This window comes from Miniopterus natalensis, chromosome 3 (genome assembly GCF_054644295.1).
Source record: "Miniopterus natalensis isolate mMinNat1 chromosome 3, mMinNat1.hap1, whole genome shotgun sequence".
NCBI classification, from domain to species: domain Eukaryota; kingdom Metazoa; phylum Chordata; class Mammalia; order Chiroptera; family Miniopteridae; genus Miniopterus; species Miniopterus natalensis.
In genome coordinates, this window is record NC_142083.1 from 50,017,288 (window position 1) to 50,037,282 (window position 19,995).

At 34.1% G+C, this 19,995-nt stretch overlaps 1 protein-coding gene across 3 annotated transcripts in view; it reads right to left on the minus strand.

The window, feature by feature from the left end:
• Positions 1-19,995, minus strand: part of KIAA0825 (KIAA0825 ortholog) — a 322,549-nt gene that overhangs the window by 218,002 nt on the left and 84,552 nt on the right. For all 3 annotated transcript variants that reach the window (XR_015714258.1, XM_016216140.2, XM_016216139.2), the window contains 5 exons: positions 12,291-12,385; positions 9,098-9,325; positions 7,523-7,788; positions 5,985-6,135; positions 1,550-1,740 (listed from right to left, as the gene is read on the minus strand). Coding sequence is in view for 2 of the 3 variants with exons in the window: in XM_016216140.2 (XP_016071626.2) it covers positions 1,550-1,740; positions 5,985-6,135; positions 7,523-7,788; positions 9,098-9,325; positions 12,291-12,385 (931 nt within the window). In the remaining variant the exon portion in view is untranslated. The remainder of the gene's footprint in view (positions 1-1,549; positions 1,741-5,984; positions 6,136-7,522; positions 7,789-9,097; positions 9,326-12,290; positions 12,386-19,995) is intronic.

The following is a 19,995-nucleotide window of genomic DNA, read 5'->3' on the forward strand; positions in this document are numbered from 1 at the left end:
TTTTAATAGGGACCCAAAGGTCTGTTCAGAGATTATTGGTACATGATTAAATTTTACAGATCTCAGTTAATTTCCTCTTTTTTTTCTTTTATATTCAGGGTTGAAGAAATGGAAGATGGAAATTTTGAGGTGAACAGAAGAAAAATAAGTACAAGGATCTTTTAAAATGATATTTTGGCTTCAATTTTATTATATAGAATACATTTATACATATATTAATAATATATCACACAATATGTATAAATCATGCACCTATATGTTTGTGGCATTTGACACTTGGAGGCTACTAGAATACTAAAAGCATCAATGATCACCTTTAAGAAGGTTTAATTGTAGTTTTCACCCACTTACTGGAATTGCCCATTAAATAATTACAAATTAAAATATATGTACACACATACATCTGATTTCCAGATGAATGGTAGTTTAGGATCAAACATGCAAATAAAAATATTTATTGTATGTAGAAAGACTAGAAGAAATAACTCTAGCTCTGCATGACATTATTATGTAACCACCAGAAAATAAAACCAAATGTCTCTGTAGTACAGTGATTTAATTAAATATACTATCTATTTCATGAGCTAATAGGAAATCTGATTTCATAAACATCTCATAATGACTTGCCACCTCATAATCAAAAGTGATTTATTCTACATAACGAAAAAGAATGAAGGTATTCTTTGCTCTCAAAAGGAATTTTCCATCTATTCTTCAGAGTTCAATTTCAAAAAAAAAAAAAGGTTGGTCAGTAATTCAAAACAGCCTGTGCAAAATACCATATTTATGAAACACTGTAGCAGGACCTAAATGCCCTTCAAATGCAGCTTGCTTTACAAGAACATGATCAGGAAATGATTCCTACTGGAAAAAAAAAAAAAAAGCCTGAGGTTTGTAGGTTCCTCTTAAAATATATCTATATATATACCTACACCTTTACTTAAAAGGCGGGTCTTTATCACTTTAGTCGGAATATTTATAAAACAAAGCCTCCTCTTCATGTAGACTGTTGCTGTCATGTAAGCACATTTCTGTAATATTCATTGCCTAGATAACTCCTGGAATTGGACAATAATTCAGTCTTTAATTTAATACCCAGTGACTGTGTCTCCTATTTTCTTGATTTCACATTTTGTTGAACTGGCTTTTAGAAATACATAATGAAAAGAAAGAAATAAAATAAAGGAAAAGAGGAAAGAAGTAATTAGAATATATTAAGGAGAAACATGACTAGACAAAGGAGTTTCCTAAGGATACACACACACACACACACACACACACACACACACAGAGCCTAGATATATATTCAATAATTTTTTAGAAACAAGTGGGTTCTACACATGATTTTAAGAAGAAAAAAGAGCAAAATTATTTAAGTTCCACATTTCCACTTAAATATCTCAAGAAAATCGAACGTGATTTCCATTCAGATGTTAGAAAACATGTTAAGTACACAAGGAGTCATGTCCTGAGACTCAGAATTACATTCTGCTTCATAGTAAATAGTGAAAAGGTTTTCTTGGAAGGCAACGGTTTTCACATCATTTACCTTATCTGTGGAGCTCTCTTGTAACTGGGATGGGCCTGAGCATATCTGGAGGCCAGTAGTCCCAAAGATTTCTCCAGAACTTCAGCTAGAATCTTCTGGGCTAACTTAGGGGGCAGAATGGTCCAGAGATCATGATGAAGAGCCCAGAAGAAATAATGCCACATCTGGAGTGAGAAGGAGCATCTTTCCCCCTGGCAAAACCACCACACATTAAACAATAGCATCACGTCTTCCAAAATGTCAGTTTGCTTCCTATGAACCTAATTAGTTCAGGCTGAAAGGAAATAGCTAGAGAGTTTGACACACTAGATGAACAAGAAAGATTTTTGACAAGATGTAAAACATCCTTACTGACAAAGGAACATATGTTTTATTTCAATTGCAAGACTAGATATTCTAATGAAAATCCAGATTGCAAGCATTTCACCTAGCATATGTATCTTTGATTTACCTACTCCTGGACTGCAGTTTAAAATTTACTTTTAAACAATCAGCTTCATAGTTGCTAAACATGTCATGTTAGTGTAAGATAGTAGACTGATTCTTCTAAAATAAAAATTTAATTATTTAAATTAAGTATTAGCATCATTGAGATAATTTTACAAATGTTTTAGATTTCACATTATAATGAAATGATGGGAGCAAAAATTAACTTACATACTGTACACTTATCAGCATGCATGAAACCAAGAGGATGGGGAACTATTGAAGAAAATTACATCAGGCTCTTTTATCCATGGTGTTTTAATAACAATACTAGAAACAGATACTACAATGGTCTGATTTTACAAGTTTTTCTTTTTTCTTTTTTGTAAAGCTTAGGCAGATCTCATTATTACTTAGTATTTTTACAGCACTTTATACTTCCAAGGGGCCAGAGTCTCATTCCCTCCCATTTCCTTGTAGATCTCTTCTGTGCGCCAAATTTCCCCTGACCACAGAGGGAGACCCAACAGTGGCCAAGGCCAAGGGGAACAGGCAGAAATGAGAAGATAGCCTCAAGTGATTTACAAGCATTAATTAGTTAACTTGCTCTTAGGGAGGTTTGTTAGTAGTGTGACCTCATTTTCTTCGAACCAAATCAAAAGATTATTTGAAAGAGAAAGAGTAGAATGCATTCTTCAAACGTTTTCCTGATTATGTTACTATATCAAAAGTTAAACTAGTAAAACTTCCTATTTTACCTCTAAGCAATCCTCTTCAACTTGAAATTTCTTTTACCCTCTACTTACATTTCTCAAACAAATGTCATCAAAAATATCTGTTCTCTTCTACCAAAAGAGGATAGCTTCTTATGCATATGCTACTACTAGTGTTTTCCTTACACATTCTTCTGGTAACTTGTTTGATTACTAAAATCTTTTGTAATCACTGTATAATAATAATTTATAGTTTTTATCTATTGGCTTTCCAATGGAGTTTATAAGTGAGTAGAAATGTTATCCTTGGGTGAGAAGCTTGGGCATCAAATGTCAAAGAATCAAGTTTAAACTGGAGGAGACTTGGACCACTGTCTTCTGACTTTCTGACTAGATGTGTATCAAAACTATTCAAGAAAAAAATACAAAATTAATGCAGAATTAACAAAATTATAGTTCTTTATGCTTTCTTTGTTGTGTTCTGCAATAAAGAATGCTTTTTAAAATTTCTAAAGCAAGACAAACATTTTAAAGCTAGATTTCTTTATACTTTTGGTGTAGTATGTTAATTGAAGCAAACTGACCCCAGCTGATGTAATGACTAGTCTGAATAATTCACACTAACATTTTCCATGGCAATAGATGTGTGCTTATAATAACATGGCCAACATGATTTCTCATATTTTTCAAAATAAAATTAAAAATTCCTTAATAGTCACCTTTTTAAGCAATAAATGAGACAATAAAAATAACTTCAGGTATATAGATGTCTTCTCCTAAGAGTAAAAAATACTTATTTTTAAGACTTTTTAAAACATAAATTTCAACTTTACATTTCAAACTGGTCATCATTCTCACAATTCTCTTCAAAATGTGTCTAACTTCAATGCATGCAATGGCTTTCATTAAACTAAATGTGATTCATTTAATTTTCTGACCTGTTTCTCTATTTGTTGTCATTTCCAAAGTATTCTGCTAGTAAACATCTGTTATTTTTGTAGGCCCACTATAATGTAAACAGATGTGAGCTTTTATTTAGATTATATATCAGGAAACAAGCAGCTGGGCTTTATTATATAAGCCGCTCAATATTATCTTTGAACAGACAATTCTTTATTCTTTGACTGTTGGAAAACACAAGTTGCTAAAATTGAGCAGATGTCAACTATACTAAATGCTCAATTTTAAACATGTAATCTGAACACCCACTGTGCCTTCTGACCAGCACCTCATCAGAGAGATACCCAACTCTTTTGACTCTCTCAACCTGACAGTTTGGAAAATGGAAATAATGTGTCTAGGGCTCACTTGATACCACAAAACATGAGCAAATATTGCTCCATATCTTGTAAATTATTTCACTCTTTCTTGACCACACTCTCGCACATGGCAATAGGTTCCCTGCAATCTCTGTCCTACTCTTCGCCTACAGCCTGGCAGATTTCATCTCCTTTCCCAGCGAAGCAGCCCTGCCAAAAGCGAGTCCTGCTTCCCACATCAGCTGGAATAATGGGGAGACGGGGAGAAAGAGGTGAAGGCGAGCGGGATGAAACCGTGTCAGGTGTTCCAGTTATCGAAGCAGTTCCAAGTCTATGCTCTTTTTAGAAGGTTCTTATTTTTGGTAAAGAGAAAAGCAGCAGCACTTTATTTTTCTGAGCAGAAATAACAACCACTAACTCTGCAATTAAACTGTAACTACTGACCATGTAAGTATATGGAAGCTACAGCACCATGTAATCACAGGGTAACTATCTTGTCTTTGAAGCGAAAGCATTGTCATAAGATCTAAGAGCTGCATGTTACATGGTAATTTGTTGTTGTTTTTTTTAAATACTTGGTAACTTCAATAACAGGTTCGCAATGCATCCACTTATTATTTATACTGCACAACTCTTCCAGCTCCCAATTTGCAGAAGAGGAAACATAATACCTCTATGTTGGACATATAGTGAGGCGATACCTGTTTTTCAATGAAAGTGTCCTATAAAATTGCTCATTAGCACACCGACATATTTAAATAGTTTGAAACATGAGATGGATTCATTTTTAACCTCTCCGTTTACCCCAAGGCAAATAAGGAAGCTGAATGCTGCCAGGAGAGGAGACCAATACTTTCACTCTTATCTCAGGCTGCCAGCTGCACCATGGCACTTTCTTGTTTTCACTCTGCTCACTGCTGTTTGAAGGATGTCCGGTTTGGAAAACTCTGTATGGATGCTCTTGCAAAAAGAAAAACTATCTGGGAAGGGCCTCTAAAGGAGAGATGAAATGGCCTTAGGAAAAGTGGCAAGTCCCTTAAGTGAGCTTATTAGTTGCTCTTCTCTGTTGTGGCAACATTTATTATGGTAATAACTCAGGCATAAATGGAGCCGCAGGAACTCATTGTCAGGCAGGGGACAAGAGTGACTCCGTTGGATAAAAACTCTTCTCTGTTTTACTCAATACTCCATAGTGATTAGAACAGTCAAGCAAAGCAAAAATCATAAGCTTCGATCTGGAGCAAAGGGTAAATGGGAAAAGCTAAAGAAGCTGGGCTGGACTGAGATTTTTCTTAAAACCCTGATTGCTTTATCTTTTATTAAGATATTATAAATGTTCCACCCTGCCCTGGAATCAACTTCAAACAGTTTCAAGTATTGTGGTTTATGTATAATCAATGGGATTTCGGGGAAAGGAAACTAATGAAGCCTGATGCTGAATAATTTTAATCGATCTGGGTTTGGTTGTACTGGAAGTCATTAGAAAGAATTCAGGAGAAATTTGGGATTTCAAAACATGGGCTAAATGAAAATAGGTAAGCTATCAATGATCGGAGAGGTCTTAAAGCACACACATAAGAACATACTTGGAGGAAAAAATAAGTATAAAGAATAAAGCTGCTTACTAAAAATATCCATCAGACAAAGATGGGAATACATAATAATAATAAAAAAGCAAGGATATCTATAACTGGTCCCTTTGGGGGAAAAACACAAGGTTGTGGCATTTTGGCATTGTCATCTCTTCGCATTTTCTTTGAATCCCATTATGTTTCCACTTATTATATAGCACTCAAACACTGCAACTCAAATGAAGTTATTTTTATTTTTAAGCAGAAGGAGAGTTCTGATGTCTAATTATTTCAGGTTTTTAAAAACAGTGTTTTTCCTAAGCACAAATTCAATATTTTAAAAATATTATCCTAACAGCCTTCGTGTGTTAGTAATGCCGAGCTCATGTTTCTAATTAGCCAGAAAACAGGTAGGCAGTAAAACATATTTGTGTAAAAAGGAGGGATAGTAAACTTAACTTCACACCTCATAAAAAGCTTTGTAGTCATCCCAGTGGTGGCTCTCAGCATCCTGTAAAATGCTTGTAGCACAAACTCTGACGCAGTAGTCGGTAACCTGAGACTGGAGAGTGTTGATGAATTCCTGATATCGCTGGACAGGCACCAGGAATATGGGTCTGTTCAGAGGCAATGATCAAAGAGACAGAGATTTAAGGCCTGTGTAGTAGGAGGTAACAATCTCCAGTACTACAAATGGTTTTGATTATTAGATATCAATCATTCATTTCCTCCTAATGCTGAGGTCTGAGTCCACATTCACTTTCCAAAAAGAAAAAAAAGCAAAAAAAAAGCTGGTCTTTGTTTTGCAAGTCTTTTGAAAATGTACATCTGCTGTTCCACAAATATGCACTTCAACTTGAGACAAACTGCATTGTCAATACATCATTCAAAAAATAAAAGTATTCTCTGTAAGCCTATTATTAGAGATCAGTGCATTATTTAGGCATTAGGTTATCATTATTATAGAGAACACATGCATTTGTCAGAACCAACTTTTATAAAGCTATCACACGTCCCACAAACACACTCTTTACTTTAAAAATTGTAATTTCATAGATGTCAATTATCTCATAAACTGTTTTAAAATATTCTACGGAAATAAAGTGATTTCTGGCACATTTTGTTTATAAATTCGAGTATGAATCACAACATCTGACTACTTCTGAGAATTAAAGAAATATCATAGTTATATCCTACATCAAGCCAAATTTATTTTACTTTTATCTTTAGCTATTTCTATTATGCTTTCTCTGATAACTGAGGAACTGCAAAGGCTGAAGAAGTAATGTAGAATAGATTCTTGGGCTCACACTGGACTACCAAGTTCAGTTCCCTTTGCATGCTATCCTATAGAGTACAAAGATAGCCAGAGAGACCAAGTGACAATACCTGTGGTCACTTTTATTTTCTATACAGAAAGCATATAATCTTTTTAGACTACTAATACATGAGAATTAAGATTGTCAGACGCTTCCACCTCAAATATTAAAGATCGCTTATTATAAGTTGATAATCTGAAATATGTTTACATTAGCCAATAGAAGAGACTGAGATGAATTCATTTTTCTATGTCAGCTCCTAACATTATTGACTTAGGAACAAAAAGAGAGAAGTGCATATTTCACAACTGTGCACACATGGCACAAAAAGAAGTTTATTTTCTTTTTCAGTGTAATTGGTACAATGCACCTTACAAAATAAGAGGGGTCTGGTTATGTCATAACAGCATGCAGAAAATTGTTGCTCCTCATTAGAATATGGAAAATGCATGGGTCTTTTGAGTGAACGTTTAGAAAAAATACATATATTTCTTACTATCTATGTATCTGGTTTAATATATCCCATGCTCCACCTTTTCGACATTTCCTAGTCAAGACAAATGAAAATTATTCACCACATTATTATTTTCTCCTCAAATAATATCATCAAAATTTCACTCCTGTGATATCCAAAGATTCCATGTTACTGTAAACATAGCCATCAACTTAATATAATGACACTCACTTGTTAGTCTTTTCTTTCATCAAATTATCATATTGCGTAAAGTGTTGGAAGACATACACCGCCGTAGAGAGCAGAGTGTGCAAGTTTTTCAGGGGAGCTTTGGAAGGAAACTCCTTGCCTCTCTCTTGCAGTCTCGCCAGGACAGCTGTTGCCACTTTACAACAGGCCTCCACAAAGTTTGCTCTAATTTCCTGAAAAGAATCATCTCTGCATGCCAGAGCCAGTGGAAGCATTGTGTCAAGTTTTTCCATGATGTCAGAACAAAACTAGGGAGAAATAAATGTAGAGCTGAGTTATTGGTACTCTGACAGCACTGTGTAATTTATGTACAGGGGAGCCAAATTCCTAAATAATGAATTTGGCATCAAACATAAATATAATCACACAGCTTTATAGTAATCGATTGTAGAAAGTTAAATGTTTTATGTCAAATAAAGAAATACCAAAATGATGCTTCTCTATATATAACCTTCAAACCTTATGCTTACCTTGCAGACATTATGGAAAACTCATGAAGCAGCTTTACATGACGATATTTTATTTTATTTTTCCCATCACCTTTTATTCCTTCTATGCCCTCTTGCCCCCCAATCACCACACTTCTGCATGATAATACTTTTATTTGCAGTTAATAGAACTCAGAAAATATGTACCCTTGATAGTAATACAATCGCATTGTTTTTTAAGATATTTTACTTTTGTTTTGCTAAATTTTCAAATAATTTGTTTATTAACCATCACATTAAAATAAGGTTATATCAGTTTAATTAAATCTAGAAGCATCAGAAATAATCTCATGTAGCATCTTCTTATTGGTAATGAGTCAGCAGCTTTTAGAAGTAATGTGCGTAGCTTTTCACTAGTTATTACGAATCTGCTCCTTTTTAGTGGCAAAGGAGGTGTGGTGGGTAAGAAGGCAAAGCTTGCCTGCACTCCAGATTAGCCAAGTGTTCCCTGGGGAAGATTCTGGAGCCTCAGGGTGGCAGTAGCGGAACAGGAGGTCATCTTTAAGATCTCTTTTCTAAAAACATTTCAGTCATAGGTTGCTGAACTCATTGTGGACTTAATACTGAGTAACTGTATTTACCTATTTGCATGACAACTTTGTATTTTCTCAGTATGTTCTGGGACTCTCAAAGCACATGGAAACATGTCATACTTATGCGAATGACATGGAATGTTCCTTGGGGGTAAAATAAAGATTTAAAAGTTGCCCAAACCAATAAAAGACAGTAATTCCTTCAACCTCCTCAATTTCTCTTGAAGTCACTCAAAGATAAACCCAAACAAGCAATTTGCCCAGCTCCCCATGAGTCACTGAGGCCCCCCCTATAGTTGCCTAAGACTCCTGGAGCAACAAGGTGGTCACAGGTTTAAGTCCTCTTTGCTAGCAGAGGCCCATGATGGCAGAAGGAAAAAAACTATTGGGTCTAGTGCCAAATATTCGCCAAGAGGCTCCACCATTTTTTCTCTTGGTTCCCTTTGCAATGGCTTATATTAAAAACAAACAAACAAACAAAACACAAAACTCATTGTGCAGCCTACAGTTTTGAAAGGATTTCTTTTGACTCTTGCCTTTGCAATTTTCTTTGGCTGGTCCTCCTCGGGAGCCACACAGCTGTCTCGCCAAACCTGCTGGACATTTACAAGGTTCATAGCATCGGTCGCAGCTGAAGACCTTTCACTGTGCTCCTGTTGGAGAACCTTTATGGAAAATTCTTCAATCGCTGTTGTTATACAGCATGCCATGGGAAGAGACACTTCTTTAAATGCACTTCTCCAGCCAAAATCTAGTTGAGTAGCCTGAAATATAAGTTTATATGAAGCTATATTAATCTTAATTCAGCAACAAGTGTTTCTATTGTTATAGATAGAAAGTTATTGTTTTCATTCAGCATGCTGAATATAGGTATTCTCTGATAAACTGTAAAAGCCATTCTTGCAACCTGAAAAATATTACCCAGTGAATAAAGCAATATACGAAAACATGTGCATTCTTTACACGCAGTAATATACTGACATTTCATTTTAATTCATCAGTGGATTTAATCAAAAACTTTTTTCAAAATTTAATCTCTTAAATATAGTTCAATAAAACCATCTTTATGAGAGCTGAAAGTTACTCTTACTATTTATCACATAAAGCAAACTTTAAATTCAATATATTTAATAAAGTCTAAATTAGATTTTTATAGTCTTTTTTTATAGTTTATTGTTAACAAGTATTGCAACATAAGACAGCATTTAATATTCAATCTTTTATTTCTTTTTCACTCTCAGAAATCCAGACAAGCAAAAATATAGCAATAAGAAATAAATTTCTCACAGAAAATACACTACGGCACCTTTCTAGATTTTTACTTGTTTAGAATTTTATTTAGTTTCTCCTCTCACAAACTAGTACATGGCACTACTTTTGTTTCAGAAAATGAAAAATTAAAAAGGTCTGCTTTATTCTGTGTTGGGGGAGTCAGAGAGGTTGGGTGGACACTGGTGTTTTTTGTTGTCTGTTTTTCTTTTAGTCTTTGTCTCATATGGCAATATGTTTATGGATGTATATTTTCCCCAAATCCTCTAATGTTCTCTACAGTACTAAAAGCTTAATGGGTACTAGGCTGAACCTATGCTTAAAATTAAACTCCTTGTTTAATGTAATCTTGTTTACAGTAATAATTTACTTTCTCCAACCTCATAAGACCTTAGGCTCAATATCCCTGACTAAATTACTCACTTTTCTAGGTCTCAACTTTTTTGTTAGAAATATGAGAGCTGAACTGAATGAATTTCTATGGTCTCTTTCAGTCTAAAATTACTGAGATTATGATCATTAGCTTCATTTTCTTGTATACACATCCCATTCAGTGTTAATTTAATGCTTTTTGTATATAATGTACAAAGTAATAAAGGTGACTCTCTAGAATGAAAATTCTATTATTCCATGATTATATAATCAAAAAAAGTGGCTCTTATTCTTATTATGCTTATAATTAAGTTGTAATTGAACTTTCCAAAGTTTATTTGGACCTTTAACATCAGAGGGCCTGAAAACACATTTCTCATCTTATTTTACAGAAAATTATCCAATATTTGAATCTACTTAGTTCATATAATCTCCTTCCTTATAAGTGAAACTTTAAGAGTGCCATGGGTATAGTCCTGTGCTATAAAAGTATTTCCTTGGGACACATTTATGACAGAAATGCAAAAAGGAAACCACCTCCACAAAAATTAAAAACAACAACAAAGCTCTGGGTTCTGTCCTCTCAACTAGGGCATATTTGTTCATTAAAATCACTCATTCATTCACTCATTCATTCATTCATTCATTCACCCAAGGAAATATATTCTGGTGAAAATTACCAGTAATTGCCATGGGTGCAGCAGTAATTTGTGTGTGTGTGCGCATGTGCACTTGCACTCACGCAATGATGATTACCTTGGCCCATGATAATTTACATGTGATTATAATATCTTGGCCCATCCAAATTCTTTTTTCAAAATATAGAAAACCAAGCACATTAATAGCTGCTCTTAAAAAGAAAACTGAAGACCTTTACTACTCAAATGTCCTCCTACAAGCTTGTTTTCATAAAATATTGTTTGCTTTCTTCTACTCTTGTCTGATGTTTGGCGCCAAAAATATTTCATTTAGAATCAAGAACATTTGCCAGTTGATCCAAGAAGAAAGAGGCATAATGTGGCTTTCTGTTCTATGCACAAAGTAAGTACCTGCTGAATTTTGGTTAAAAATTACCTCTGATTTTTGGTTAAAGCATAATCTATAACTTTGCATTTCTTATTACTCTTGCTTTATAAATTGAAACTGTTAAAAACCTATATTCTTTTACCTTTTTAAATGTTTACCTACTATCAGTCAAGGCCCATTCAGAAAACAGAAACCACTCTAGGTATTTCAAAAGAAAAAAAAATAATGTAGTTTACTAAGGTGATGAAATTTAGTGGAGCCAAACGTGGGTTGTGAAGCAAGCCAGATACTGATGCAGCCGGAAGCTACCCCTCCTCCTAGGGCTAGGGAAACAAAGAAGGGGACTATCTATGGGATTCCAGTTCCTGGGGCCACCAGTCAAAGCTAAAGGTAAAACTGCAAGCTGGAAATGAAACCATGGAGGGAGGACTGTGTGGCGGAAGCAGGGCCCATGGAGGAAATGAAGAGTCACAGATATTACTAGAGATATCCCCTAAAACAGGGGAAGACACACTCTTTTTTCTCCAACATCTACCCTCTAGGTCTTCCATCAATGCCCTTCATTGACCAAACCTTCCCAGTATACAGAAAGCAAGGACACCTGGAAGATGTAATTCTCTATAATATAGAACAGAGTAGGGGAAGAGCGGTAATGAATCTGAGCACAAACAGGCACATGCTGGACACAATAAAATAAGAGGCCAGTTCAAACTATTCTTTCTTCTTTTCCTTCCATTTAAATTTCCATTTTCTCCCTTTTCAACAATTATCTACAGTCCAAATTCTCAAAGTGTAGACTCTGAGTTGGGATGAGAAACAAAGACCTCCTCACTTCCAGCTCCCTCCTCACAATCTATCCATGGAACAGATTGTGCAAGAAAGCAGTGTATCCACTAAATTCAATTTTCATCAAAATGTATAAGCCAATTTTCAACCAAGAATTATTTCTTTTAGTGTCAAAGGGCAAAACTCAAGGCATTTTGATTTATAATGGATTCACAGACATATGATGATGCTATTATATATGAATAAAGAATTATCACCCATTTTCCCCTCACTTACCTCTTTTCCTGGTAGCAATTGCTCTGAAGAAATATTGGTTTCATTTGCTCTAGGTTTCTCTATTATAGCTTCTCTATGGAATGTGCCCAAAATCCCTATGCAATAGGAAAAAAAGCAAATACACAAACATATATTAAGAAAAACAAACCATACTAGATGTAGTTCATATATTCAGGTTAAAATTAATTATGGAGAAAAGCTCTATCCATACTATATACACACATACATGCATATCAAGAGTCAGAGAATATGGTCGACAAGATGTAGGGTGATGGCACCATTACAATAATGACAGTATCAAAATATACTGAGTGCTTTTCCGTGCATTCAACTTAATGAAATTTATGTGCTATTTATATTCATATTTGATGTATATACATATATAACCTGTGAAATACAAATCTTTTTGTTATTAATTCATTTTCATGTGGATAATGTAGAATAAGTTATGAATACAACGTAAATATTAATTTCCTTGTTCATGTAAAAAGTTAAATTCTAAAGTACTGCATTTTAAAACTGGTGGTTCCTTAGCACTTCATTACTTCCTTTCCTGAAACAAGGAAGAACGAAAGTACGTGGATAAATGTCAACATATCAGAAAAAATTACACCCTTAATAAGTATATATCAATAATTCATTGGACATATATAAACACTGAAACAGATAAGAAATAATCTCTAACCCTGTCCATGTAGGTCAGTTGGTTAGAGCATCATTCTGACACACCAAAGTTTCAGGTTTGATCCCTGGTCAGGGCGCATGCAAGAATCAAACAATGAATGCCTAAATGAGTGGAACAACAAATTTCTCTCTCTCTCTCTCTGTTTCTTCTCTCTCTCTAAAATCAACAATTTTTAAAAAAATCTCTAGCTCCTAAAATGGATATATTTTCCCGACTTTTAGTTTTTAGAATTAAGGAACTCTTTTCCATGGGAAAAAATATGTATACTACAAAAATGTAATGAATACATATGCCCAAAAGAAATTATTCTACTTTTCCATTAAGGTTCTATTAATTATAGTTTAATTAGATATAAATGAGTTAGCATTTATTTTATTTTTTGCTTAGACTTGATATATGATGATGAATTATAACTATTATGTAACATTTAAAAATTTTTATGAATCTTAATAGTCAGTTTTTCCTTATGTCCTGAGCAAGCAAATTTCAAAAACATACTGATTCTTCTTAGTAGAGCTTCTGACTGATATATTCATCTGGAAGAAGTTTTTGTTTTTCTAAATATGGTTCTATGAGCTTAATCATGAATGATTCCTAAGTAATATAGCTGGCTGAAACATTCCACAGAGAGATTATTTGGTAGGTGATAATATCCTTTAGGAAAATTTTATCAGAATTTATCTATAAAGTTATATTATCTGATAAAGTTTTCCTCAACTCGAGTGTTTTTCAATCATTTTGGATTTATGAACACTTTTGAGAACTTAAAGTGAAGACCACTCCATCCAAAATGCACAGTATGACTCTATGGTAAGTGTGCGCGCTCACGCTCACGCACACACACACACACACACACACACACATGCACACGCACACGCACAGGCACGCACAGAGTCTATTAAGGATTCCCAGGCCCTTTGTAAAGTGTATTCATGAACTTCAAGGGCCCATGGACTGCAGTTTAATAATTCTGCTTCATTTTTCAACAAACATCACAACAGAGAGAAGGTTTTAGATCATTGTTATACAGTTAACCTAAAATATTTTTTCTATGGCTTGCATTTTATTGTCTTTTTAAGAAGATGGCAATAGATATAAATAAGAATCAATTCTACTATTAAAATAAATCCAGATTAATCAAAGATTTTAAGTAAAGAAGAAGGAAACTATAAGGCTATTAAAAATTTGGAATATTTTTTCAAAAGATCTGTGTAAAAACTTTCTAGAATCACACAAATCAATTCTGCATAACAAAAATACCATTAGCAGTCAAAATAGATAGAAAAAATTGACTTGGCACACTCTCTAAAAATATCCATACCTTTCTTTAAAATTAACAGACTTTAGTTTTTAGATCATTTTTAGTTACAAAAAATGGAGCAGATTGTACAGAGTTTCCATATACTCTCCCTCCTCCACCCTCAGTTTCCCCTATGGTTAACATCTTGCATTGGTGTGGTATATTTGTTAAAACAGATGAACCAATATTGAGAGTTTACTATTAACTGTAGTCTATAGTTTACATTAGGGTTGATTTTTTGTGCTGTGCAGTTCAATGGGTTTTGCCAAATACATAATATCATATACTCACTTTTACTGTATCATAATTATCTCACTGCTCTAAAAATCCCGTGCTCTGCCTATTCACCTCTCTTCTCCTTTTCTCTCCCCCTGACAACCATTGATCTTTTCACTGTCCCTATACTTTTGTTTTTTCCACAATGTCATATAGTTGAAATCATAGAGTATGTAGCCTTTTCAGATCGGCTTCTTTCACTTAGCAATGTGCACTTAAGATTATTCCATGTTTTCTCGTGGCTTAATATCTCTCATTTCTTTTTATCACTGAATAACATTCCATTGTATTGATGTACCATAGTTTATCAGATTTACCTAGGGAAGGCCAGCTTGGTTGCTTCCAAGTTTAGGCAGTTATGAATAAAGTGCTATAAACATTTGTGTGCAGGTTTTTGTGTGGACATTAGTTTTCTACTCATTTGCGTATAGACTTATGAACATGATTCTTGAATCATACAAGACAATGTTTAGCTTTGGAAGATACAACCAAATTGTCTTCCAAAGAGGCTATATTCCTATCAGCAATGAGTCAGAGTTCTTGTTGTTTCACATCCTTGCTGGAACAGGCGCTGTTAGTGTTTCAAACCTTAGCCATTTTAATTGGTGTGTAGTGCTATCTCCTTGTTTTAATTTGCATGTCCTGATGACTTATGACGTGGAGCATCTTTTCATATGCTCATTTGCCACCTGTATATCATTTAATCAAGCTTTTTGTTTTCTTATTGAATTTTAAAGTTTTTTTGTATAGTATTTTGGATACAAGTTTTTTATAAGATATATGTTTTGCAAGTATCTTTCTCAGTCTTTGGCTAGTATTTTCATCCTCTTAGTGACCATACCTTTTTGCTTGGCAATTACACTTTAGAAATTTACCGTCCAGATATACATGTGCACATATTAAGACACAGTTCAAGAAAATTTGCCCTATCATTGTTTGTGGTAGCAAACAAACAGAAAAATAAAACCCTAAATGTCCATCAGTGAGTGCCTGGTTAAATGCACCAGTGGAAAACTATTCAGCTGTTAGAAAGAATGATGTGTTTCTACATAACTAAAAAAGGATCTCTGCACAGTATGTCAAGATTTTGTGTTATTTTAACATAGGGATATATGTGGAAGTAGTTGGTCTGGAAAGTAAAACTAGACAACTGGAATAGAAAATGACATAGTTTCACCATATACTCTTTTGTCCTATTTAAATGCTTTACTATATGAGGAACTACTATTCAAAACATATTTTTTAAAGAGAAAAATAATAAAGATCAAGTTAATGATACGAAGGAGCAACACCTGGATGTTTAATGTCACTTTACTTTTTTACAGATAGCTCATAAAACCAGCCAATTTAAAAGGTATTTACTCTGGAATAACAACACTAGTTTGAAGTATAAGCTTGCAGATCTATTTCTGGAAATAACTATCTGCTATTGTGTAGCTATAATTTAAGACTTATGGAAAAAGTTAATTATCTTATATTTATCATTGCACTCCCAAATACAATATGCTTATTCATTCAAAGTAACATGCTTTGATATTTATACAAACCATCTGCCTATTTTCAAGATTAGTAAATAAAAAGATAAGCTCCCCGAGCCTTTTCTTGCTGGTGGGCAATTTTATAGTAAGATAGAAAATGAATTATCAAATAATTCTAATAACCTTTATAATATAGTCTCCCCGCCCCCAAATTTAAAAAGATTTTTTTAAAAAGCTTAATCCAATATAGAGAAGCAAAAGGAATCATTTTAAGGCAGGGTTAGTAACATTGAATCTGGACTACTAAAATATCTCATGGCTTTAAAAAATTGTGGCATTTGTTTGGAATTCAAAATGGTCAATTTCAAAATTCCACATTGTCAAACTTCATAAGCTCTGTGAACATTTGGCAAATTATTTTACCTATTTAAATATATATTGAAAATCCTATACACTCACTAGCATTGTCTAGAGAAGGTAGCCCATTTTGGGCTCAATGTTCTAAAACATGGGTTACTTGCATGCAATCAACACTGGTTTCTTTAAGAGCATGCCCAGATTAAGGACCTAAGTAGAGTGCAGAGCCTCACAGGAATGCTAGATCCTGAACAGTCTCCCCCACAGAGTCCGCTGTGGTTCATTTTATACTTCTGGTTAGTTCCCACACTGTTGCCTTCTTTCATGGAGAGTAGAGATTGGCAGTACTTCCCTGTGACATCCACTTTCACACCCAAATTGGTCTTCATAGGCTCCCATTGTGTGCACTACAAAGCAACTTGCCTTGTTGGCAGCTCTAAGTGGGAACTACAAGTCTTTCTTTTCTTCACTGTTCTTTTCTGGCTCACAAGCAACCTCCCACCAAAAGCTGAATCTGTAGAAGAGACTACATCCAAGAGCTAATACTATGAAAAAGTATGAAGAGAAGCCCAGGTGGCCACCTTGCAAATTTCCAATGTGGAAGCCTTCGACCTCTCTGCCGAAAAAACAGCTAAAGTCCTAGTGTAATGAGCTTTACAAACCCTAGGAGCCTCTTTACCTTAACTACATACACCTCCCTAATACAATCCTTTACCCATCTAGCTAAGGAAGTCTTAGAAGCCATTTGACCCCTCTTAAGACCCCCTAAGAGTACAAACAATCTTTCAGAAGATCTAAAATCTTTGATTCTTCTGAGACAAACCCTAAGTGTTCTTCTTACATCCAATTGAAGCAGCCATTGCTCTTTGTCATTGCTGGGGCTAAAGAAAAATGAGGGCCAAGAAATCCTGGTTTAGATAAATCTCAGATGCCACCTTTGGAAAATTTGAGGAACTGCCCGAAGAACGACTTTATTTTGAAAGAGTATTAGAAGTGACCCATAAATCAAACCTGAAGCTACTCCATAAGATATAATTACCTAAAAGAAATACAGTAACAGTCAAATAATGTCCTATCATTTTCTGAAATGACCAAAATAAAAAACCATCAAATTATGACCCCAAGAAGCAAATAAATATAATAACTAAGTACCATTTCCTTTTTAAAAAATTTTTGTGTTTCTATAAAATCTATTGAATCATAATCAAATTACTAAGAACACTGCCAATTTGACTAACTTGAAAACATAGTAGGAAAGATCAAAGTAAAAAATAAATTATTTGGTTAAGCATTTTTATATTTTCTCTATGTGATGTTAAGCACCTGGATATTTTTAAAACATCTGGACAATAAAAAAAACAACCCCTCACCTTTCATCACATTGTTTTGGTTACATAGACATAGTAAGCAACTCTCTCCAAGATCTTTATTAGCAAAATATGCTCCAATCAAAAGAAATACACAGGAAACCAAATGACTTGTTTTTTTCCCCCCCATTCTCTCCCACACAAGATTTTTAAGCAAAAGATTAACTATCAGGATAACTTAAGATACATTTGGTTTCTTTAATCATCCATTTCAAGGAATCTTTTCCTTCCAGATTTAAGAAACAAAGGCTTTTGATAAGAATTGATCAGCTTGGCTTACACAGAATAAAACATTTAAGAATTTTCATGACAATTTCCCTCAACATCACTCTTTTCAGGGAGCCATAAAGTTATGTCAGATTAAATCAATCTTGGCTTTGTTACAGAAAATATATAAATTATAATAATAAAGAAGATATACATCACAAAGGGATGTTCCAGTACTTAGACATTTCTTATACCTGTCCTTCAAAATTCCTTTTATACTATGTTTGATAATCCACAAATATATTTCTATAGTACACTATTATTTTTTTTTAAATACATCTTTATTGATTTCAGAGAAAGAAAGGGAGAAGGAGAGAGAAATAGAAACATCAATGATGAGAGTCATTGATTTGCTGCCTCTTGCACACCCCCTACTGGGCATGTGCCCTGACTGGGAATCAAACCGTGACTTCCTGGTTCATAGGTCTACACTCAACCACTGAGCCAAGCCAGGCATCCACAGTACACTATTATTAATGTGCTATTGACGTTGCTTTTATCTGCCATCCTACTTATATGACGATAAATTTGGAATAAGACAGTAATATTGTGGCATAATTACATATTTTCTCTGTTGATTTTGTTCAATAATGGTAACTACTGTTCTTAAATATACAGCATTTGCCAAGTCTCAACGTTGCTTAATCTTAATCTAATGAAGTCGAACCCACTTTTCTTCTCCTTTTTTCTGGAATCACTATGACAAACTTTTGCTTCAATTCTTGGCCATGTCAGGGTTACATCTTTACAATACCTCTCTAACACAATTCTAATTTTCAATTTGTGTTGCCCTTAAGAGAAATAAAGTCCTCAGAATTGACCTAGGACCTGGCCTAGGACCAATACAAGACGAGTCCAAATGGGTAGGGGTCTAGATTTGTTGGAATTCACTGTTTCTTTATCCACACCTCAGAAAAGATCTACTAGAGATGTGGATGAGGGATGCCAGCGCTTAGCCGGGCATGATGGATAAGTACTTACATGGAGTGTCAACTGCTCAAGGAACCAGTAGGTCAATCAAAAATTAGGATGCCATATCTCTCCACTCAGATCTCTCTTTGACCCAGCCAGTTCCATCTAGAAGCCTCTCTAGGGCTCACATTATCTCCTAATGAAATCTACTTTTTCATTCTCTCTTTAAACTTTCATATTTTGTGTCTTATACTTTTATTATTTTCCCATGTTGTTGTTTTTTTGTCAGCATCTGAAATCTATAATCCACCTCCATGTTTGGAAAAATGATCTCCATTATTTACTTTATAATTTAATAGTGTTACTTAAACTTAACCTGAAACATAGAAGGCTAGTAAGCTATGCTTAATATATAACAAAAAAACTTTAACCCTATAACTTTTCTAACATTATTTATCCAGGCAAAGTAAATTTAAAAATACAAAAGTAAATATATTGAACTAAATGTAATTCCTTACTAAGATATCAGCTTTTGAAATTTTCAGATTCACTTGCTTACCTAACTTTGTTTTACAAATGCAGCCACTATCTATTTTTTCTCCTTAAAATGATATATGGTATCATGTAAAAGAGAACTTTATATTGTTCATTCTGATATAGATGAAAATCTGTACAAGTATAGATAAGAACACAGAGAACATATCTTAACTATTATGGCTTTGAATTCTATCTTCAGTTTTAGACACATTATTCCAACACACATGACACTGCTTTCTTCAAAAGGATTTTGTTAAGACTAAGCTTAAAGTAACATATTATATAATTCTAATTACTATTAGAACAACACACTTATTGTTTATGATATGCTAGACATTCTTTCAAATAATTCACATACACTAAATCATTTAATTCTCACAGCCCTACATAACATATTGTAATCTAAAGCTTCTAATTGTAAAAGAAAACATAGAGAAAATTAGTTTAGTTCTACACTATCATTGTGAAGATGAGAAAACGGAGGTCTAGGGAAGCTAAATATTTTCCTCAAGGTCATCCAGCTGCT